The following is a 24,410-nucleotide window of genomic DNA, read 5'->3' as shown; positions in this document are numbered from 1 at the left end:
GCATCCTGGGACCAGGACCGGTTTCAGGGAAGGTCACCCTTCTAATGCTGTGACATTATTCCAGTCTTAGCAGAAAGCAGAAGATTGGTGTATCATAGTGTGACATTCTATCACCTTCGAGAAAGGCCGGATGCACACTGGTGAGCAGTGCAAGGCGATTACATTGCTTTTGAAGTGCCCAGGCCATAGTGTGTAAATCCTTGCACCTTTCATAACCAACAATGAAAGGCAAGTGGTTGACACTGCTTCACTGGACAGTGAGTTAGGTGGCTCGCTCTTTACTGCATGCAACTACTAGCACAACTCTTTGACAATCAGTGTGATCATTAAACAGCGAAGTAGACAGCTGTAGGTGTTATGTGCTACCGTCAATATTGACAAGCTTCTTAAAGAACACAGCATCATGTTGAAGTAAGAGTCCATAAATCAGCTACCCCTTCTAATCACACATTATGGGTGTTTGCCTTCGCCCTTGAGCAGAGCACTGTTGCCTTTGTGTTGCCTTTCTGCCAGATTTGCACATATAAACAGCACAGCCATACATTCGTAAATGGCACACCCATACATGCATTCATAAAAACTGAAGGTTTGCATGTGTAAACGCCATATTCATACACATTGAAGGTTCGCACGTGTAAACAGCATATTCTTACATGCATTCATAAACATCAAAGGTACACACTTGAAAACAACACATCCACACATGCATTCGTACACACAGAAGGTTCGCTCTTGTAAACAGCATATTCATACACACCGACGGTTCGCGCATTTAAACAGCATATTTATTCACACATTCATTCACACCGAAGGTTCACTCTTATAAACGGCAAAGTTATACATGCATTCATACACACCAAAGGTTTGTGCGTGTAAAGGGCATATTCATACAGACCGAAGGATGGTGCGTGTAAAGGGCATATTCATACACACCGAAGGTTCGTGCGTGTAAAGGGCATATTCATACACACCGAAGGTTTGTGCGTGTAAACGGCATATTCATACGCACTGAAGGTTTGTGCAGGTAAAGGGCATATTTATACACACCGAAGGTTCGTGCGTGTAAAGGGCATATTCATACACACCGAAGGTTCGTGCGTGTAAACAGCATATTACTCCAGTATTGGAGCTTTCATAGATTCACATACCTGAATCATTTCCCCGTCGTCCAGACGGGAGTCTCCGGTATATAAAAAAGCAATGCTTAGCAGCTTAGCAGTATAGCTAACTGAAAAAAAGGCCTAGGCCCATTTCCCTTTTGCTTTGTTATGTAAAAAAGGACCAAACTTTTCCCTTAGCCAATCAGAGCTCCTCACCCTCTAGAACCCTCCTGAGAGAACCTTCTGCCCCTCAGATTTTCTACCTCAAACTCTGGATTTCCAACTTTGTAGAAGCTTGATTTCATTTTATTTCTTGTGGATTTGAGAATTTGGTAAACTATTTCTTATCTACATCCTTAAGAATTTCTGGAAAAGAGAAAAAGGGTCTTTTTAGAGCCTGTGCCACCTGCTCTAAAAAGAGACTCTACACTGATGACCCACATGAAGACTGCATTTACTGTCTTTATCCGGACCACCAAGCAGAGGATTGCAAGGTATGTCGCACTTTCTCTAGCAAGACCCTTAGAGATCGTGAGGGACTCCTTTTAATTTGACTTCTGAAGATCAAGGCCAGAAAAGGAGGTGGTTTCTAGTGATAGTGACCAGGAATCCTCCTCTTCGTCCAGGGGATCTCAAATAAGATCAAGATCACCTCAGCCTCATTTCTCAGGGGACCGTCCTGAGAAGGCCCTAAAAAAGACCACTCAAAGGTCTTCAGGGCGTAGTCCTTCCAAATTCCTCAGCCAAAAGTAAAGGAGAGCAAAGGACACACTTTGAGAGAAAAGGGATCTAAAAGAGCCTCTTCTAAGCCTTAAAAGACACCACCTTTGGCTTCAGCATCATTCAAGAAGCCCTCCTTTAGTATTCCTGAGGAGAAAGTGAAAAAATCGACATCGTTGACTGGATCGTCGACGAGGCCGTCGACGAAGAAGTCATCGTCTACGACGACGAACACAGAGGTACAAAAGCTACCATTGATTGTATTAGAGTCAGAGTCAAGCTCTGGCTGGAACCCGAGCTTTCGATGAAAACGCAAGCTTCAAAAACAGCAGGTACCTGTTTCGGGCTTATGCGCACCACCCGCAGGATTCTCCCCTTACTCCCGCCCGCATCTAGAAAACTCCTAGTCCAAGGTTTAATACTGGCACGGTTGGACTACAGCAACATGGTATATCTGGGAGCCCCAGAGGCCACCATGGCTAAACTTCAACGCATACAGAATGCAGCAGCCCGACTACTTATGAACCTTCCCTCCAGAGTATCAGCCAAACCAGCAATCAAGGCCCTTCACTGACTGCCAGTGCGCCAAAGGGTGGAATTTAAGGCCATGTGCACTGCACACAAATTGATGAACGGAGTTGGCCCTACGATCCTCAGTGACCTGGTTACTCCTTATAAGGCCCCCAGATCCCTTCGGTCTGAGAATGAGCGTCTGGCCAACATCCCCAGATACAGGAAGACACGGAAAGGAGGTCGACGCTTCTCCTTGAAGGCATCTGCCGGGTGGAACTCCCTCCCCTGTACCCTTAGGCTGGAACCCAGTTATCTGATCTTCCGAAAAAAACTAAAAACGCTCTTATTCCCAAAATAAAGTCCCTTCCCTCTTTCTCCCCTCTCCTCTGGATAATACAATCAATATAGCGCGGGGATGCTTTCGGGTCACCAGGCGCTCTACAAATCGTTAAATAAATAAAAATAAAAAAACGGGAGTGTCGAAGGGAGTGTCGACGGGAGCGTCGACGACAGCAGCGTCGTCGGCGGTACGCCGACGACATCGTTGACGACTTTGGTGATGACTGTAGGAAGGTACATCCTGACTATGGTTGCCCCCAACTTTTTGCCCTGTGTTTTAGCTGGTTTTGGACATAGTCGACCTGGGACCCTGCCAATCAGGACCCCAGGCCTACTGCTCTCTCTTTAAAATGGATTCCATGTACCCTAGGTGCATTTCCAATTGGTACTGGGCCACCTTATCAGACCCTGTAACTCAGGGCCTAGGTGCACCCAGGGCCGCCAGGGGCTGCAGCATGTATTATGCCACCCCTGGCTGGCCTCCTAAATTTGACACAACTGGCTGCATGACAGCTGGGGCGAAGTCGTGTAATCACCCTTTGCTTTAGGTATAGTAGCTCTATATCTAACCATACAATGGACACCCGAGTTCCTATCAGTCACTCCTATGGCAGGCCTTGACAATCCTGAAGGCAGAGTGCGTGGGCTCGTGTGAACTAGGTTCTGGCCCGAGCCGAGCCCGGTTGCAGCTTGCGGAATCAAGACCCAATGGCTGTTCCATGATAACGCGTACCATATCGGTAACTTCGGTATCGCGTTATCAAGACATGTCGAGTAAGGTGTCATACGAATCGGGATACTGCCCCCTCACCAATTCTGGCGACGAGGTTAGCATTCCGCCCTTCTAGAGGGACACGACATGTACGTAACTGTGAACCCCGGTTAAAGTTAACTAAAGCCTCAGCTCCACAAAATGGATGCTGCCACCACAGACACGAGTCTGACCTCCTGCTGCTGGGAGTCCTTCCAGCGAGGAGCGCTTGGACAAAGGGTTTCCTGTCGAGGGCGGTGTTCGCACCGTCCCAGACAGGGTTTGTGTATTCTGGGTAGGTAGGGCTTTTGCGAGAAGGTGACTGCAGAGTGGCACCCCGGTGCTCACTACGCATCTGCCGGTCAGAACCAGTTCCAGGGGCGCCAGCCCTGGCCTGGGGAAAGTCCGGCAGGGGAGAGGGGTGTAACTACCCCCCTTCCTGGTCCCACCCTTAGGGCAGGACCTAGTCATGTACCCACCCCTTTCTTTAGAATAAAGGCCGGAGCGGGGACCCTTCCAAATTAGATCATCTTTGAATCAAGAACTACTTTCTACGAAAGGACATTCGAGACTCTTCTCAAGATTTCTCCCTTGTGACTAAGGAGTAGTCACCCTGCATCAGCGGGCACCATCTAAGAACTCTGCGGTTTGCTGCAAGTCCTTCCTCAAGGAATCCGACGGCCCAGCTCGACGAGAACCGGCTTCCCTGGCCCCTCTGACCTCTACCCACGTCATCAGCTCAGCTGTGATCTGTGGGTGCGACGAGACCTCGAGGGACCGGCCATCATCAAAACCTGCACGCTTTCTTAACCAGCACGACCATCGAAGTAATTCCCTGGTGAGTGCTCTGGGGTCCGAGAAGCCCCGACCCTGAGCCGCTCCAGCACCGAAGTGCAGTCTCCCAGCATCTCCACGATCTGCTTGGGGCCCTTCTGCTCGCTGCTCAACACGTTGTCCGGTCACTAGCCGCTGGCTTGTGCCCTCCTGTGACGACATCCGACAACCAACGCTGCTGTTCTGGTTGCTCCAGACTGGCCTTTGCTTCCATCTTTGAGAGGAGCACCCCGGACCCTCCTGGTCCCCTCAAGACGCCATTTTAGGCCCTCCACGTGGCCCTGAAATCTGCCAAGGCTTGTTGCCCCAATCCTGGGCCCAGCGACGCCGACAGCATCATCCTTCGTGGGACAGCTCGCACCTCCATCCGGGTCGCCGTCAACGCCTCCTGGTCCGTGAGACTGCAGAGCCTAGCGTCGCCCACTCACCTAGTCGAGGTGACGGCCAACCGGGGCCCTCCGGGTACCCTCTGACTACTGGCTAGTAGTACGAACTTGGTCCCCTCTGCTTTCAGGTATCAACGATCTCTGATCCAGGCTTGGATCTCTACGAACTATTCATCACTGGTCGCCGGCCAGCAACTCCTTTTCTTCCGGCTCCTGGCTCGTCAGCGAAGACCCCGACGCCTGTAAGACTTGTGCAGCCGCAGCCCTCGTGGCTAGGTAACTCGGCATTTCGGTGCCTGCATAGCCTCTTTACTCTAGGGTCCTGAGTCCCTCGCTTCCGACTTGCCTTATCGGGTCCGCCCGAGACCTCTAAACCTTCCGTGTCCTCGGACACTTGTTTTAACTGTGCACTTGAAGTATTTTCCTAAGAGATTTGGTTTGTGCTTAGTACCCTGTCCTCATAAAGAGTACAGGGCTGTTGTGAATCTTAATAAATATCTTGTTTATTTTCATAACACTTGTGTGGTGTCCTTTCACTGGGTGTTCAAGGGGTACATGTGTGGTAAACAGCTGGCTTAACACGCCCTCTCGAGTCTTTAGCCTTAAACTGCTCGTATCCACGCTACTAGGATAGCTGGTCTATAGGTTGACTTACAACCAATCACCATAAGGGTCGTTTGGAACGATACATAGCGGTCGCTAGAATAGCGAACGCTGCATATCGGGCCAACTTCTCACATTGGTGAGCAGCGGTTGGGATTTGAGCTTGCTGTTGTTTTACCACACGTATCCTAAGAATATCTTGTTGAAAGATCACATAAGTACTGTTAGTACATATAACTAAGCTTAGAATACTCTGAGTTCTACTGAACCAGCTGTTGCAGCTCCTCAAGGCCTAGCACACCTTGGCTGCAACTCTTAGCAAGGGATCAGTAGGTAAACACATAGTGTAGGTAGGTGCATCACTTACACCACACTAGAAACAGTATGTCGGACAAAGGAGGAAACTCTGAGTCTCCCCTTGTGTCAGCTGACCCTCCACAGGTCATCCCTTCAAGATATACTGTGCTGAGCTTCAAGGAGTTAAGACAGGTGTGTCACTCCAGGAAGATCAAGCAGGGGTCTAACCCCACAACTTCCTTTCTGATTGGTCTCTTGGAGACTTATGATGCCAGAAAAGCTGAGACCCTTCTTAGCTCTTCTAATCCAGAAGGAGACATGCCTCCCCTTGAGGGAACCAGAGACGATCCTGACCTCATCCACCTCTCAACTGAGACTGAAGATGTAGAGGATGATGAGAATGAGGATCCCTCTGGGGATGAGGCAGATAAGGGACAGGTAGAAGTCGGTAGACTAAGCAGGTCCAACTTAAGCAAACATGACAGTGGTACTGGGGGACCCCTGGGGCCACTATCAGGTCAGCTTAACATTGGGAATGGACGAGCCAGATCTCTGTCAAGAGACTCTGGCAGATCCCTTCAAACCAATGGCTCTCACAACTCTTTTCAAAGAGGGATGACATCCCCTCAGAGGAGAGTGTACGAAGCTAAAGAAAGGGCAGCTAATCTGAGGATTGAAAGGGAAGAACTTGCCCTGGCCAAAGAAAGGCTTGCCTTTGCTAGAGAGCAACAGTTAAGTGGGGTAGTCCCCACTGGTGGCAGCATTGTACCTAGTAATAGGGAAAGGAGTTTTGATACAAAACACCTTAGTAAGATAGTGCCCCCCTTTAAACAAGGGGACGACATCCACAAATGGATTACTGCTTTGGAGAGGGCCTGCACTGTGCAAGGTGTTCCCCAAAGTCAGTGGGCAGCTATCTTGTGGCTCTCCTTTGATGGTAAAGGTAGAGATAAGCTCCTCACCACAAGGGTGGAGGATGCTAACAATTACCAAATCTTGAAGAATGTACTGGTTGATGGGTTTGGTTTAACCACTGAACAATACAGGATGCTGTTCAGAGACACCCAGAAAACTCAGTCTCAAGATTGGACTGACTTTGTTGATTGTGCCACTAAGGCTTTTGAAGGCTGGCTACTGGGTAGTAAGGTTACTGATTTTAAAGGATTGTATAATCTAATTATGAGGGAGCAACTCTTAAATAATTGTCAGAACCAGTTATTACATCAGCACCTGGTAGACTCTGATCTGACCTCTCCACAGGAATTGGGTAAGAGGGCAGACAAATGGGTCAGAACCAGGGTCAGGCCTAAAAACCAGGGTGGTGACCAGAAAAAGGAATCAACCAAGCCTCAAGAGAAGGGTGGGGATAAATCCACAGAGAAGACTTCCCAGGGGCCCCAAAACTCCAACAAGGGTGGTGGGTCCCAGAACACTCCTTCTGAACAAAAGAAACCTTATTGCCATACCTGTAAACAGGTGGGCCATTACAAAAGTGATGCCAAGTGCCCTAAAAATAGCAATAAGGAAAACATACCCCCAAGTAACACTCCCAGACCTCCTGTTACCACTAGTGGTAATCCCCCAGGTGGTGGGAGTGCCCCCAAGAATGTGGTGGGCATTACTTTGGGCAATCAGGAGGACTATGGCCTAGCCAGGTTCCCTGACCACACTCTTGTCTGTGAGACTGGCATGGGGTTTGCCAACTTCACTACTGGACCCCACATTTTGGGAAAGTATAGACAAGAGGTTTTAGTGAATGGTCAGAAAGTTGAGGCATTCAGAGACACAGGGGCCAGCATCACCATGGTGATTGACCATCTGGTCCCCTCTGCTCAACTGACCCCTGGTTTTACTTATCAGGTGACAGACATTCATGGAGTGAAGAGAAGGCATCCCATGGCAGTAGTCAAGCTCAGTTGGGGTAATGTCACAGGGCCCATGAGAGTGGCAGTGACAGATAACCTACCTGTAGATTGCTTACTGGGGAATGACCTGGAACTCTCAGCATGGGCTGAGGTGGAACAAGAAACTCACTCCAGAATGATAGGCCTATCCAGACAGGTTAGTGGGGCAGTAATAGCTACAGCCCCAGTCCAAGCACCATTCCTCCCTGAAAAGGTTGGAAGGGCAGTGGAAGCCACTGCCCAGGCTCAGACAGACTTTTCAGAACAGGATAGGAGGGCTGTGACAGTCACAGCCCAAACACAAACTGAGTGCCCTCCTGAAAAGGTTGGCAAGGTTGAAATGGTCTCAGCCTCTACTCAGACAGATAGTGAGGTTGTGAAGCCTGAAACAATGGATCACTCCACTCAAACAGAGAGCATTGAGGAGGAAGAAGAGTCTTCCTCCTCCCAGACACTAGGTGAGAGCCAGCCTCCTCAGGGAACTGACTCTACCCCTGTTGAAGGAACTGCCCCAGAGGTAGTCAGGCCTAGCCTGGCAGAGCCCCTGATGGCAGTGGACCCTTCCCAGGTGGGACCCAGTCTGGAGCAGGTAACCTGCACCTCTCTACCCTGTCTCAGTCGGCCCAGGGCTGAAGAGATCAGGGAGGCCAGTGGTGGACCCCAAAGGGCCCCCTGTCCAAAAGAACCCCTTAATCAGAAGATTAGGATCACTGAAGCTGGTAAACCTAGCCAAGTGAAAATAGAACAGACTCCTGAGGGATCCCCCTTAAAAGTAGTTAGGGACCTCCCCCAGCTGGACACTGTTGGGCACAGCCAAACCTGGGGCCTAAAAACCCCAAACCTGACCTGTCCCTCCAGTAAGCCAAACAGAGGGACTCAGCCTCCAGCTTTAGGTAGCCAGAGGCTGACCCTGAGAGCTCAGTGCATCTCAGCTAAAGAAAGAAAGGCACACATGATGAATGGTGACTGGAGGAAGTTGAGCCCAAAGGTAGAGGAGCCTCACTTCAGTACTCCATCCCAGCATCAGCCTTCTTCTTTCCCAAGACACACCAGAGACAGAGATTCCCTATGGTGGAGACCCTCAGATACCCTTAGGGTGAGGGGTTGCCTAGTGGACCATGACACAGGGGGAAACCAAGCCAGAGCTGGTCCTTCCTTATATGGCCACTTAGGTAATAGAGGCTTACCTGGACAAGGATAGCCTTATCTCCTTTCGTTTGGGGGGGGGGTTGTGTAGGAAGGTACATCCTGACTATGGTTGCCCCCAACTTTTTGCCCTGTGTTTTAGCTGGTTTTGGACATAGTCGACCTGGGACCCTGCCAATCAGGACCCCAGGCCTACTGCTCTCTCTTTAAAATGGATTCCATGTACCCTAGGTGCATTTCCAATTGGTACTGGGCCACCTTATCAGACCCTGTAACTCAGGGCCTTGGTGCACCCAGGGCCGCCAGGGGCTGCAGCATGTATTATGCCACCCCTGGCTGGCCTCCTAAATTTGACACAACTGGCTGCATGACAGCTGGGGCAAAGTCGTGTAATCACCCTTTGCTTTAGGTATAGTAGCTCTATATCTAACCATACAATGGACACCCGAGTTCCTATCAGTCACTCCTATGGCAGGCCTTGACAATCCTGAAGGCAGAGTGCGTGGGCTCGTGTGAACTAGGTTCTGGCCCGAGCCGAGCCCGGTTGCAGCTTCTGGAATCAAGACCCAATGGCTGTTCCATGATAACGCGTACCATATCGGTAACTTCGGTATCGCGTTATCAAGACATGTCGAGTAAGGTGTCATACGAATCGGGATACTGCCCCCTCACCAATTCTGGCGACGAGGTTAGCATTCCGCCCTTCTAGAGGGACACGACATGTACGTAACTGTGAACCCCGGTTAAAGTTAACTAAAGCCTCAGCTCCACAAAATGGATGCTGCCACCACAGACACGAGTCTGACCTCCTGCTGCTGGGAGTCCTTCCAGCGAGGAGCGCTTGGACAAAGGGTTTCCTGTCGAGGGCGGTGTTCGCACCGTCCCAGACAGGGTTTGTGTATTCTGGGTAGGTAGGGCTTTTGCGAGAAGGTGACTGCAGAGTGGCACCCCGGTGCTCACTACGCATCTGCCGGTCAGAACCAGTTCCAGGGGCGCCAGCCCTGGCCTGGGGAAAGTCCGGCAGGGGAGAGGGGTGTAACTACCCCCCTTCCTGGTCCCACCCTTAGGGCAGGACCTAGTCATGTACCCACCCCTTTCTTTAGAATAAAGGCCGGAGCAGGGACCCTTCCAAATTAGATCATCTTTGAATCAAGAACTACTTTCTACGAAAGGACATTCGAGACTCTTCTCAAGATTTCTCCCTTGTGACTAAGGAGTAGTCACCCTGCATCAGCGGGCACCATCTAAGAACTCTGCGGTTTGCTGCAAGTCCTTCCTCAAGGAATCCGACGGCCCAGCTCGACGAGAACCGGCTTCCCTGGCCCCTCTGACCTCTACCCACGTCATCAGCTCAGCTGTGATCTGTGGGTGCGACGAGACCTCGAGGGACCGGCCATCATCAAAACCTGCACGCTTTCTTAACCAGCACGACCATCGAAGTAATTCCCTGGTGAGTGCTCTGGGGTCCGAGAAGCCCCGACCCTGAGCCGCTCCAGCACCGAAGTGCAGTCTCCCAGCATCTCCACGATCTGCGTGGGGCCCTTCTGCTTGCTGCTCAACACGTTGTCCGGTCACTAGCCGCTGGCTTGTGCCCTCCTGTGACGACATCCGACAACCAACGCTGCTGGTCTGGTTGCTCCAGACTGGCCCTTGCTTCCATCTTTGAGAGGAGCACCCCGGACCCTCCTGGTCCCCTCAAGACGCCATTTTAGGCCCTCCACGTGGCCCTGAAATCTGCCAAGGCTTGTTGCCCCAATCCTGGGCCCAGCGACGCCGACAGCATCATCCTTCGTGGGACAGCTCGCACCTCCATCCGGGTCGCCGTCAACGCCTCCTGGTCCGTGAGACTGCAGAGCCTAGCGTCGCCCACTCACCTAGTCGAGGTGACGGCCAACCGGGGCCCTCCGGGTACCCTCTGACTACTGGCTAGTAGTACGAACTTGGTCCCCTCTGCTTTCAGGTATCAACGATCTCTGATCCAGGCTTGGATCTCTACGAACTATTCATCACTGGTCGCCGGCCAGCAACTCCTTTTCTTCCGGCTCCTGGCTCGTCAGCGAAGACACCAGACGCCTGTAAGACTTGTGCAGCCGCAGCCCTCGTGGCTAGGTAACTCGGCATTTCGGTGCCTGCATAGCCTCTTTACTCTAGGGTCCTGAGTCCCTCGCTTCCGACTTGCCTTATCGGGTCCGCCCGAGACCTCTAAACTTTCCGTGTCCTCGGACACTTGTTTTAACTGTGCACTTGAAGTATTTTCCTAAGAGATTTGGTTTGTGCTTAGTACCCTGTCCTCATAAAGAGTACAGGGCTGTTGTGAATCTTAATAAATATCCTGTTTATTTTCATAACACTTGTGTGGTGTCCTTTCACTGGGTGTTCAAGGGGTACATGTGTGGTAAACAGCTGGCTTAACACGCCCTCTCGAGTCTTTAGCCTTAGACTGCTCGTATCCACGCTACTAGGATAGCTGGTCTATAGGTTGACTTACAACCAATCACCATAAGGGTCGTTTGGAACGATACATAGCGGTCGCTAGAATAGCGAACGCTGCATATCGGGCCAACTTCTCACAATGACGACGGCCATGTCGACAACGGGATTGTGGTCGATGGTGATGACAACAGGGTCGTCGACAGGAACGTCGACAACAATTACAATGCCGCCGGCGAGGAATGGTTCTACTGCACTGATGGCGACGACAACAACAACTTCGTTGACGGGCTCATCGACGAGACACACTCCAGAAAAGCAGAAGAAGAAGATCATGCCAGCAGTGAGTTCCCCGAGCAAGATTACTCCTCTGGTCCCATCGCACCTTTTGGAGGAGGAAGAGTCGGATGAGGAGGATGACGACGGACACTTCGGGTATGCCAGAAGCCCATCTGAATTCCACGTAAAATGTCAAGAAGATGACGATGAAGATGGTTATGAGAAATACCAGGGCCTCTCACACCATCGCTACCAACAAGAGCCTCAGGAAGAGATGGTCACAGTGCTATCTTCAATGATGATGGACTTGCAATTCATGTTGGCGGATTATAAGAAGAGGTTTCCTCCATCAGTGGCCCCTCAAGACGTTCCACCTTCACGACATCGTTCTATTCCGGCCACTCCAGTCTGCAGTAGGGAAAGCCTACTAGACACTGCTCCGCAGACACCTCTGGTCCAACAGCAGCAGGATCCTTTGACCACAGATGATGAGGACTGCGAAGAAGGGGAACTAACGGAACCCCACAGAGAATGGAATGGCTACCTAATTCCCTCTCCACCATCACCCACCCAAGTGCCAGCGGATTCTCCACCAGTAAGGAGGACGCTCCGGCGTGTTTGCTGGGACATCCTAAACCGGACTCTATCATTTCGCAGGCAGCGCAACAAATAATCAAAAAACCCATCAGCACCTATTTTTGCACCTCCAGACAGGGAGGGACGGCGTTTAGACAACGCTGGTAAACAATTCTCCTCGATGTCAGCTGTCCTGGTCAGAGCAGCTAATGCCCTTGTCATCCTGGGCAGATACGACAGACAGATGTGGTGCGATATAGCACCATATGTCGACCTCCTTCCGGAAGACAGTAAGCAGGAGGCAAAGAAAGTTCTGCAGGAAGGGGAGAGAACTTCAGCTGAAGTTATGGACATAGCTACCACAGCCTTTCGTTCCCTAGGAGGAGCAGCAGTTTTGCGGCACCAGGATTGGCTGAGGGCCACGGCCTTCAGACCGGAGGTCCAAAATAAGATTCTGGATCCACTTTTTGATGGGGAGGATCTGTTTGGACGTCTAGTGGATGAGACTCTTCAGAGTATTAAGAAGGATACTGATATAGCGAAAGCTTTGGGTACGTTACCGGAAGGAGCCCTTTCGAGGCGCCCGTGGAAGAGGACAACCTTCGTATAGAGGTAGCTACCAGCAAGGAAGATACACATCCTATTCTTTCTCTTCGCAGCTCTACCGGCAGCAATGTGGCCAGAAACACTCTGGAGGCTACTCTAGTCCACTCCCAGAGGACGAGGAGGTCGTTCAGGGAAAGATAACAATAAAAGGCAATGACAACTTACAAGTTCCGGGTTCTTATCCTTCTACCCTGTCAAATGTTCCCCTGGATGGAAGAGTGACTCATTATTTACAACAGTGGCAGAAAATAACATCGGCCAAATGGGTCCTCCACATAATAAAATTCGGACATACTCTGGAATTCCAACAATTCCCTCCTCCCACGCCACCTACATATCAAGAAGTAAAACACCTGTCTCAGATGCGTCGGGAGATTCGGGCAATGCTCCGAAAGGGAGCAATAAAACCGGTGCCGAACTCACAAAGCGGACAAGGATTTTATTCCCGTTTCTTTTTGATCAGAAAGGATGCTCTCAGGTGGCGTCTGATCTTGGACCAACGGTCCCTAAATGCCTATCTCAAAAAACAGTCATTCAGAATGGTGACCCTCCAAGATATTCTGCTGCTCTTAAACCCAGGAGATCAGATGACCTCCCTAGATTTACAGGATGCACATTTTCATATCCCATCCATCCGTCCCACAGAAAGTTCCTTCGTTTTACAGTGTTCAAAGACCATTATCAATTGAAAGTGCTACCATTTGGTCTCAAATCTGCACCAAGAATTTTTATAAAATGTCTGGCGCCAGTGGCAGCCTATCTCCGAAGGCAAAAACACCAAATATTCCCATATCTGGACGACTGGTTAGTAAAGGCACCATCGCAGGAGGCAGCTCACGCTTTGACTTCAGCTTGCATGTAGTTGTTTGCAGATCTGGGCCTGAGCTTAAACATGGAAAAATCGTCTCTGCAGCCATCCAGAACGACCAGGTTTCTAGTTGCAATCCTAAATACATCACAAAACAAGGCATTCCCATCCATAGAGAGGCAATTGGGGCTCGTCTCTCTAGCCAAAGAATTCAGGAGAAGCAAGTCTCTTTCAGTCCGAAAATACAAATTACTTCTGGGGACGATATCTTCATGCATATCACTCATTCCCCTATGCCGTTTGAGAATGCGGCCCTTACAAGAAGAGCTAGACCTTCAGTGGTGCCAAGCAAAGGGATCCTTCGAGGACAAGATCAAAGTCACGCAACCAATGTTGCAGGTGGTAAAGTGGTGGAATCGCAGGAACAATATCTCGGTGGGTCTGTCCTTCCTGACCGAACCAGCTCTGTTAGTAGTTACCACGATGCTTCTCTCGAAGGATGGGGAGCAGTCCTACAGGAGTTAAAAGTCATTGGCCGATGGAACAGACCGGAACAACACCTTCACATAAACCTATTGGAATTAAGGACAATAGGATTGGCATTGTTGGCCTTCCTGCCAAGAATAGAAGGGAGATCAGTGTTGGTGCAGACAGACAACACAACGGCAGTTCACTACATAAACAAACAGGGGAGCACAAGATCTCTCTCTCTCTGTCAAAGGAAGCTCAGAAAATATGGAAATGGGTGATAGATCACAGTGTGACTCTGAAGGCCATACATCTTCCAGGAGATCAAAACACAACAGCGGACACTCTCAGCAGGCAAAAAACGACCTGTCACGAGTGGGAGCTGGATCAGGACACGCTGTTGACCATCTTTGCCAAGTGGGGAATACCAACGGTGAATCTGTTTGCCACAGCCCAGAACAAGAAATGCCAATTCTTTGCAAGCTGGCGTCACCAAAGGGGCTCATGGGAGAATGTGTTTTCGATGGCATGGTCAGGCGTCTTGGCCTACGTACACCTTTCCGCGGATTCACCTCCGGCCACGAGTGCTCCTGAAGATGAAAAAAGAACCGTGCAGAATGATACTAATAGCCCCTTGGTGGCCCAGGCAGCATTATTTCACAGAGCTGCTCCTTTTATCAGAGACCGAGCCAATACGTCTACAGCCAATACCAGCACTATTGACTATGGAGAAGGGACAAGTGCGGCATCCAGACCCGATATCACTGCAATTAGCCGCCTGGCTCCTGACTATGAAGATTTTCATCGCTTAAACATTCCGGCAGAATGCAGAGAAATCCTGGCAAAGGCAAGAGCTGAAAGCACTAATAGGACATACAGGATGAAATGGAAAGATTCTGCTTATGGTGCCAGGAGAACGAATTACATCCTCTGCGGGCAGAGGCGTATCAAATCATCCCATATTTACTAAGGCTGGCAAAGTCTGGATTAGCCCATGCCTCTATTAAAGTGCATTTCTAGATACAGAAGAAACTCAGCAGGTCCATCTCTGTGGTCGGAAAGAATTGTGAAACAGTTCATGAAGGGGTTGTTTCGAATTTACCCACCTATCAGACCTCCTCCGCCTCTATGGCAACTAAACATTGTCTTATCACAAATGATGAAATCACCATTTGGGCCAATTCACAAAACTGATCTCAAATTCCTATCCTGGAAGGTGGCTCTATTAATAGCTCTGACATCAGCCAGAAGGGTGGGAGAACTACAAGCCCTTACGACCCAAGAACCTTTTCTGCAATTCAGGGAGGACAGATTGGTGCTCAGAACAAATCCAATTTTTTTTTTCGAAAGTACCATTGGTTTTCCATTTAAATGAGCCATGAATCCTGAAAAGATTCTTTTCTCAACCATCTACGGCGGCGGAAAGGACTCTCCACACTGTGGATGTCCAGCGTTGCCTGAAGTTTTATTTGCAAAGGACTAGACCTATCAGAAAATCTACACAATTGTTTGTGGCTTTTAGTGCCTCCAGGAAAGATTGCCCATTATCAAAAAGGGGAATTGCATGATGGATCTCGAATGTCATTCAATTCTGTCATCAGGCGGCGGGGAAGCCATTGACAGCACGTGTTCATGCACATTCCACAAGAGCGGTATCCACCTCTACTGCCCTATTTTCAGGCGTCTCTATTCAGGACATCTGCAGAGCAGCTACCTGGAGGAGTACGCATACCTTCACCAGGCATTACAGCCTGGATGCTCATGCAAGAAGCGATGTAGCAGTGGGACAAGCAGTGCTGAGGAACCTTTTCAAATAACTGTGAGCCTTCTTTGTCATCCCTCCTTCCTTTGGTTGGTAAGAAAAGCACATTTTATTGTGGTATGATATTGGATATGTCATTTATGGACGATATGTCTATGATTATTTTGATACAGTTACTACTATGTGCAAGTATCATGCTTTGCCTATTTGTGAGAAGCAGGTAACAAAAACAAAATGTGCTATGATTTACTACTCGCTATTCTGATTCAGGTATGTGAATCTATGAAAGCTCCAATTCTGGAGTAAGAAAACAAGTTACTTACCTGTAACTGTAGTTCTCCAGTATTGCAAGCTTTCATAGTTTCACATACGCCCACCCTCCTCCCCTGAGAGGCTCAACTCGGATTTGCACAGCAGGTATTATAGCACAAGTGCCCAAAAATCTGAGGGGCAGAAGGTTCTCTCAGGAGGGTTCTAGAGCAGAGGTCTTCAATCTGTGGAGCGCGACCCCCAGGGGGGGTCGTGGAGTCCTGAGAAGGGGGTCACAGATTCTGTCAGAGCAGTTCCTTGGTTTGCCTTAGTGGCGTCGGGCTGATTGAGGGTGCTCACGTCAGGGGCCTAATTCACACCGAGGGGTGAAAAGCATCAAAGCCTCATTAACAAGTTAAAGGTCTTTTAACGACCTGTGAAGTACTCGGTGTGGCTTTGTGTGTGTCCAAGTTGTTTCAGCCGGGCTCACATACACAAGGGGGAAGCGGGGTGGGGTGGCTGGGGGAGGAGGCTGTAGCCCTTTGAGTTCAATGGAAGTTGCGCGCCTCGAGCTTTGGGTACCGCCAGTAATTGCACGTGAAAGTGCCTGAGTGTGATAAGTGATGACAAGAGCATACTATCCCTGAGTCCTTGACTAACTAGTGAGAGCCCTGGACATGCAGTGTCTGACCACCTGACAGAGACCAGTGATAGCTGATACTCTCACTGAAATCAGTGATAGCCAGAGCATGCAACCTCTGACCCACCGAAAGTGGCCAATGATATCTGGGGCATGGAGCATCTGACCACCTCACAGCTGCAGCATGCTATCTCTGACCCCTTGGCAGTGACCAGGGATGCGTGTGGCAATAGCCGCAGCACTTTGCCTCCGACTAGCTGTAGTGACCAGTGACCTCGGTAGCATGCTGATTCTAGCAAAGAAAGCTAGAGGGTACTGCCTCTTACTGCCTGACACTGACCAGCGGTAGCTGAAGCACTCTGCCTCTGACCACCGGACCGTCACCAGTGATATCCACAACATGCTGCCTGTGACAGCGACCAGTGATAGCTTGAGCACGCTGCGTTTGAGAGGAGCAGGACTCTGTGTCTGACCACTGAATGGTGATCAGTGACTGATGGAGCCTCCTGTCCCTGCCAATGAGCAGTGACAGTTGGAGCATGCCGTGCCACACCAATGGACAGTGACAGCTGAAAACTACCAATGGCAGCGATGCATGCTGACTGTGACGTCTATTATAATGAAAAAATGGCCAGCAAGGGTTTTTTTTTTGTTTTATAATTTCTCAGCACTGTTAGGACCTGTTTTGGAACAATCAAAGTACCTAAACCTGAGATTAATCAGTGGCTGTCCTATGTTATTCAGTTATAAAGGGAGTTCCTCAAAGTAAGAACAAAAGGATGTTACCACACTAACATCATATGTACAATAAATGATCAATAAAATACAAGAAACCAGGATTTTGTGTTGTCTGAAAATTATTATTTAAGTTCAAGGCAAAAAAATATATATTTATGTACAAAAGGATGAGCATTCATGTAGGGTAGGGTACATACATAGATATAACTTGGATATTCAAGGTATTGGTTATTTCTCCTTTAACATATCCAAATATTGAGTCCAGACTGCTTCAGTATGCTTATTATGATCACTCAACAATGCTCGATGTGCTGCAGCTGATCACCTGACAGGCGACAATGACCAATGATAGCCAGAGCATGCAACTGTTGATCACCAGACAGACCCGACCAGTACTAGTCGCAGCACACTACAGCTGATCACCTGACAGACCACGACCACAGTTCAGCCACACCATTGCCGACTTTGTCAGCACCCACGCCCTCGCCTCCACATACCACATCCTCCTCGGTGACCTGAACTTCCACCTTGAGAACAACAACAACGCCAACTCCACCGCCCTGATCGACAACCTCGCCAACCTCGGACTCAAACAGATTGTGACGACACCCACCCTCGCCGCTGGACGCACGCCGGACCCCATCTTCTCCACAAGCCCCCACGTCTCCTTAAACCACACCACTGAACCCCACTGGACCGACCATAGATGCATCCACTTGACCTTCAGGAAACCCACCACACACCACCGCACCCAACAGCTACCACACCGCTGCTGGGGCAAGGTCACCAAGGACCAACTGACTACCACCCTCGCCCTGAGACCACCCGCCGACCCGACCGACCCAGACACCACCACAACCAACCTCAAACAGTGGATCAACGACTGAGCCAACACCCCCGCCCCTCTTAAAGGCCTCCACAACCAACCACACCAACAAGAAAGCCGCCTGGTTCACCGAAGACCTCCGGATCTCCAAGCACACCTGTCGGAAGCTGGAGAAGGAATGACTCCACGACCGAACACCTGACAGCCACACAGCCCACAAGAGCGCCACCCGCAGACACCACCAACTCATCAGGGCCGCCAAGAGGACCTCCTTCAAGGACCGCTTAGACAACAACACACACAACACCAAAGAGCTCTTCAACATCGTGAAAGAATTCTCCAACCCCAGCTTCAACACCAACGACATCCCACCATCACAAGACCTGTGGGACTCCCTGGCCACCTTCTTCCACCACAAGATCACCGACATCCACGACAGCTTCAACTCCGGCACCCACCACCGAATCCACCACCCCTGCGACCACCACCCGCGCCAACCACCCGCGCCAACCGCCTGGTCCAACGTCAGCGACGAAGACAGCATCAAAACCATGAGCTCCATCCACCCCGGATCCCCATTTGACCCCTGCCCTCACCACGTCTTCAACAAAGCCAGCACAACCATCGAGCCCCACCTCCGAAAATCAATCAACAGTTCCTTTGAGACAGCAACCTTCCCGGAAAGCTGGAAGCACGCCGAGATCAACCCCCTTCTCAAGAAGCCCAAGGCGGACCCCAAGGACCTCAAGAACTTCCGGCCCATCTCCCTGCTCCCGTTCCCGGCAAAAGTAACAGAGAAGATTGTCAACAAACAGCTTACCCCCAACTCGAAGACAACAACATCCTGGACCCCTCACAATCCGGTTTTCGCAGCAACCACAGCACCGAGACCGCCCTCATCGCCGCCACTGACGACATCAGGATCCCGATGGACAAAGGAGAAACGGCTGCCCTCATCCTCCTGGACCTATCAGCAGCCTTCGACACAGTCTGCCACCGCACCCTATCAGCACGCCTCTATGACGCCGGGATTCAAGAGAAGGCCCTGGCCTGGACCACATCCTTCCTCTCCGGCAGAACCCAGAGCGTCCGCCTCCCACCCTTCCGTTCAAAATCCACCGAGATCTGCGGCGTCCTACAGGGTTCCTCCCTCAGCCCAACACTGTTCAATATCTACATGGCACCGCTCGCCCACGTCGCACAGCAACATAACCTCAACATCATCTCCTACGCCGACGACACCCAGCTGATCATATCCCTCACAGAAGACCCCCTCACCGCCAAAGCCAACCTCCACAGAAGAATGAAGGCCGTTGCCAACTGGATTAAGGACAGCAGACTGAAGCTGAATTCAGACAAGACGGAGGTCCTCATTCTCGGACCCACCCCATAAGCCTGGGACGACTCTTGGTGGCCAACATGGCTAGGCACAGCCCCGGAACCCACAAACCACGCACGCAACCTGGGGGTCATCCTCAACTCCACCCTCTCCATGACCAGGCAAGTCAACGCCGTCTCTGCGTCCTGCTTCAACACCCTCCGCATGCTCCGCAGGATCTTCAAGTGGATCCCACCCGACACAAGGAAGACCGTCACCCAGGCCCTCATCACCAGCAGACTCGACTACGGGAACACCCTCTACTCAGGAACAACAACCAAGCTCCTGAAACGACTACAACAAATCTAGAAAGCCTCGGCACGACTGATCCTCAACGTCCCCAGACGCAGCCACATCACACCCCACCTGAGAGGCCTGCACTGGCTTCCCGTCAACAAGAGGATTACCTTCAAATTCCTCATCCACGCACACAAAGCCCTCCTCAACACTGGACCTGTATACCTCAACAACCGACTCGGCTTCCACATCCCAACCCGAAGACTCTGCTCAGCCAACCTCGCCCTCGCCACAGTTCCTCGTATCCGGAAAACCACCGCCAGCGGCAGATCCTTCTCTTACCTTGCCGCCAAAACCTGGAACGCTCTCCCCACCAGCCTACGATAGACTCAGGACCTGCTGGCTTTCAGAAAACTCATCAAGGCTCTTCGATCAGTAGCGGTCCCCCCTCGACCCCAGCGCCTTGAGACCCTCACGGGTATGTAGCGCGCTTTACAAATGGATTGATTGATGTGTGAAAGTGTGGGTGGATGAATAATGGATGGATGGATGGATGTGATGAGGTCTAACAGGCACATTTATGGTTGTCGATAGTTGTTGATGATGAGGAGTACCAGTTTCTAGAAACTTTTGTCGGAAGGGGGTCCTTACGCCTAAAATGGTTTTACAAGGGGGTCTTGGCATCAAAAAGTTTGAAGACCTCTCTTCTAGAGGGTGAGGAGCTCTGATTGGCTAAGGGAAAAGTGTGGTCCTTTTTTACATAACAAAGGTTATGGGTTGCAAAAGGGAAATGGGCCTAGGCCTTTTTTTTCAGTTAGCTATACTGCTAAGCTGCTAAGCATTGCTTTTTTATATACAGGAGACTCACGTCTCAACGACGGGGAAATGATTCACGTACGTGAATCTATGAAAGCTTCCAATACTGGAGAACTACAGTTACAGGTAAGTAACTTGTTTTCTTCATACACACTGAAGGTTTGCACGGGTAAACGACATATTCATACACACTGAAGGTTTGCACATGTAAACGGCATATTCATACACACTGAAGGTTTGCACGTGTAGACGGCATATTTATACACACTGAAGGTTCGCATGTGTAAACGGCATATTCATACACACCGAAGTTTCGTGCGTGTAAATTGCATATTCATACACACCGATCGTTCGTGAGTGTAAACGGCATGTTCATACACACCGAAGGTTTGTGCGTGTAAAGGGCATATTCATACACACCGATGGTTCGGGAGTGTAAACGGCATATACATACACACCGAAGGTTAGTGCGTGTAAACAGCATATTCATACACACTGAAGGTTTGCATGTGTAAACTACATATTCATAGACACTGAAGGTTCGTACGTGTAAACAGCATATTCATACACACCAAAGGTTCTCGCTTGTAAGCGGCATATTCATAAACACTGAAGGTTCGCATGCGTCGACGGAAAATTCATTCACACATTCATACACTCCGAAGGTTCACTCCTATAAAAGGCATAAATGAAGGATCGCATGCGTAAATGGCATATTCATACATGCATTCAAACACACCGAAGGTTCGTGCGTGTAAACGGCATATTCATACACAATGAAGGTTCGCATGTGTAAACGGCATATTCATACACACTGAAGGTCCGCAGGTGTAAATGGCATATTCATTCACGCATTCGTACACACCGAAGGTTCGCATGTGTAAACGGCATATTCATACACACTGAAGGTCTGCACGTGTAAATGGCATATTCATTCATGCATTCATACACACCGAAGGTTTGCACGTGTAAACGGCATATTCATAGACACCGAAGGATATTGCGTGTAAACAGCATATTCATACACACTGAAGGTTTGCATGTGTAAACGGCATATTCATTTACGCATTCATACACACCGAAGATTCACACTTGTAAACAACACATCCACACATGCATATGTACACACAGAAGGTTTGCAAACAGCATATTCATACATACAGAAGGTTTGCGCTTGAAAACAGCATATTCATACACAATGAAGTTTCGCGATTTAAACAGCATATTCATACACACCGAGGGTTTACATGTGTAACCGCATATTCGTACAGGCATTCATGCACACCGAAGGTTCGCACATATAAACAGCACATTCATACATGCATTCATACACACCCATGGTTCCCGTGTGTGAACAGTACATGCATCCATACATACAAAAGGTTTGCTGTCCCTTTTCTGCTTTGCAAAGGATTTTCACTAGATGGCAGAAAACTCTTAGATAAATAAGAGTGTGACTAACATACAAAATAAAACAAGGTGCCTTGGTACCAGGTCTTCATTCTTTTTAAAGCGCGCTGAGACCTAGAACGTGAAAACACCCCAGTTTCACTGACGTTGGGCCCCTTTCCGATAATCAGAAACATAGATGCATTATTATTCACTGTGTGTTAGCTACTGAAAATGGTGGGAGCCATTAGTTAAGAAAATGTGTTAAATATGTTCTAAAAATTAAACTTTGTCCTTGCTCAAGATGTCTTCCTTTGTTTTCAAGTTATTAAATTAGATGGTACCACTCCTATCCGGTATGGGCTGAGATTGAACATGGATGAAAAGTATACAGGGTTGAAAAAGCAGCTCAGTGATCTCTGTTGGCTAAAACCTGAACAGATTCTCCTGGCAGAGGTTCATGGCTCCAATATCAAGGTAAGAACATCTCCGACCTAGACTATGTCCTCCATTCCAATTCATCTATCAGCTTAACCTGCTACGAACCGCATTTTCGTGCTACATAAATTCTCATCATTAGGCTCCTTTTTGGTGTCTGGTCGTTAAAAGACTTCTTTTCCCTTCCAAATCCTCAGCGTGTTCTCCCTGAAGCACTTTTCGGTGTCTGGTCGTTAGAAGACGTCTTTTCCCTTCCAACTCTTCAGCGTGTTCTCCCTGAAGCACACAGCGTGCACAGCGTGGTCTATACTTCCTTGCTGGATGCCCATGGAACTGTTTTAACTAGCCTTTTTTATGCAAAAGGTCTTGCATTTACGACAGTTTGAGCTATTGGCATTGTAAATGACAATGCCTTTTAGTTCAGAAACCCTACAAAGTGTGTATTTATGCACCGCTTGCAGGTCTTCAAAACACATAAATAAAAAAGGCTTTTCTATTTAGAATGACAATAGCTCAAATTCTTGCAAATGCAAGACCTATTGCATTACAAATGCTTGATTTGGTGCACTTCACTTTTGGTCCTCATTCTAACCGTGCACATATAGTTACATGAGCCCTCTTACACTTGTTCCAGGGAGCGAGAAAGAGAGCGCTGAGCCCTACTGCTGCTCAGTCTGTCACAGAGGGTAGGACGGCAGAGAAACAGTGCGAAGGAGGGTAAGTAACAGGGAGAGACAGTGAGGGAGACATGATGGGGGAATAGAAGATGAGGGAGACAGAGAGGGGGCCGAGGTGCGCCGGGTGGTATTGGAGATGAGAGGTGGGATGAGGGAGAGAGGGGGCAGAAATAAAATCAGGGTGTGCGAGACAGAAAGGTTGAGGAGAAGAAAGAGAAGTGATGAGTGAGACATAGGGGTGCAACAGAAAGATATGGGAGGGAGGTAAGATGAGGGGACAGGGAGGTTAAGAAAGATGAAAGAAATGGTGATGGAGAAACAGAGGAGAAGAGCGAGGACGGCCGAAAGGGAGGGGTCGAGCGAGACATCATGACAATATGGAGGGGGGGTGAGGGAGACTGGGAGAGGAGATGGACTTGAGTCATGGATCACCCTTGAGGGGGTTGCAGAATCGAATGGGAAGGGGGTGGGTGGCCCCCTCAATGGGACATCAGAGGTGCCCGCGGCTGTGGAGATAAATGCAGTGTATTGACCCATCTTTGTTTAGATTGATTGATGCCGGTGGTGGCGGTCTGTCTGTCTCACCCCTTAATAGTGCCTATTCAAGAATCACGGAAACCAACATTGGTGGGGATGTCCACCTCACTCAAGCCTCTGCCCCATTGACCCTCAGGCAGCACGAGCAGCCAGTGCTACAGAGTCATCTTGGTCTCGAGCGCCAACCCAGGCCCAGCCCTTAGGAGGGAGTTCACCAGGTCAATCGTCTGTTCAAGCACTGCGAGTGGTGGGATCCCCCTCCTTCGGAAAAGAGGTACTCCTGTCATCAAGTGGTTTACAAGCGAAGGCCTCCACACAACTAAAGCAACGGGCGGTGTGCCCGGCTCGCAGGTCACCTCACTCCCGCAGGCTGCACCAATCTACTCCCAGGGAATCCGCTCCTACCGCAGAGCCCACACACAGCAGCAGGGGCTCCGCCAACTAGGCCAAACCTCAGGGCATGGTGGGGGAGCAATTTCCTCAGCCAGATAGCCCCTAAGGCATCCACATGTGCACAGAGGCTGCGCCGTGGAGTATTGCCAATCCTGGCCCAGTCTCAGTAGTTCCCAGCGTCCTCGGGATTCACCAGCCAGCAGAAGAGTGTGTGTGGTCAGCCAGCAGAAGAGTGTGTGTGGGGGGAAGGGGAGTGGGGGGATATGGGCAGGCAGGACATGCAGCTCCAAAAGCAGGCTCCCCGCAGTCACCAGCCAGTGCGGCCAAGACCCAGGCCAGTCCAGCACACTCCTCCATACATGTCAACATTTTTTAAGAGTAAAGTAAGAGATTGGGAAAATACATTCTCCTGAATATTTTTTTTAAATCAACCTATACGAATCAGAAGCAATTTCAGATGGGAGACAATAAACCAAAATGAAGCCGTTTTAGGCTTTAAAAAATCGAGATTCTCCCGCCGGAATCTGGTCTATAGACATGGATGCTTCTCTTCCAGGGGATCCTCATCAA

The 24,410-nt window shown here is 49.7% G+C and overlaps 1 protein-coding gene across 2 annotated transcripts in view; it reads left to right on the top strand.

Annotated features, from left to right (window-relative positions):
- Positions 1–24,410, top strand: part of USP32 (ubiquitin specific peptidase 32) — a 1,504,025-nt gene that overhangs the window by 1,143,810 nt on the left and 335,805 nt on the right. For both annotated transcript variants that reach the window (XM_086954917.1, XM_086954918.1), the window contains exon 24: positions 22,121–22,272. In XM_086954917.1, coding sequence (XP_086811043.1) covers positions 22,121–22,272 — 152 coding nt within the window. The remainder of the gene's footprint in view (positions 1–22,120; positions 22,273–24,410) is intronic.

The sequence above is a fragment of the Lissotriton vulgaris genome, chromosome 2_1 (genome assembly GCF_964263255.1).
Source record: "Lissotriton vulgaris chromosome 2_1, aLisVul1.2, whole genome shotgun sequence".
NCBI classification, from domain to species: domain Eukaryota; kingdom Metazoa; phylum Chordata; class Amphibia; order Caudata; family Salamandridae; genus Lissotriton; species Lissotriton vulgaris.
Note: the sequence above shows the minus strand (reverse complement) of the source record. Positions and strands in the feature narration are given on the sequence as shown.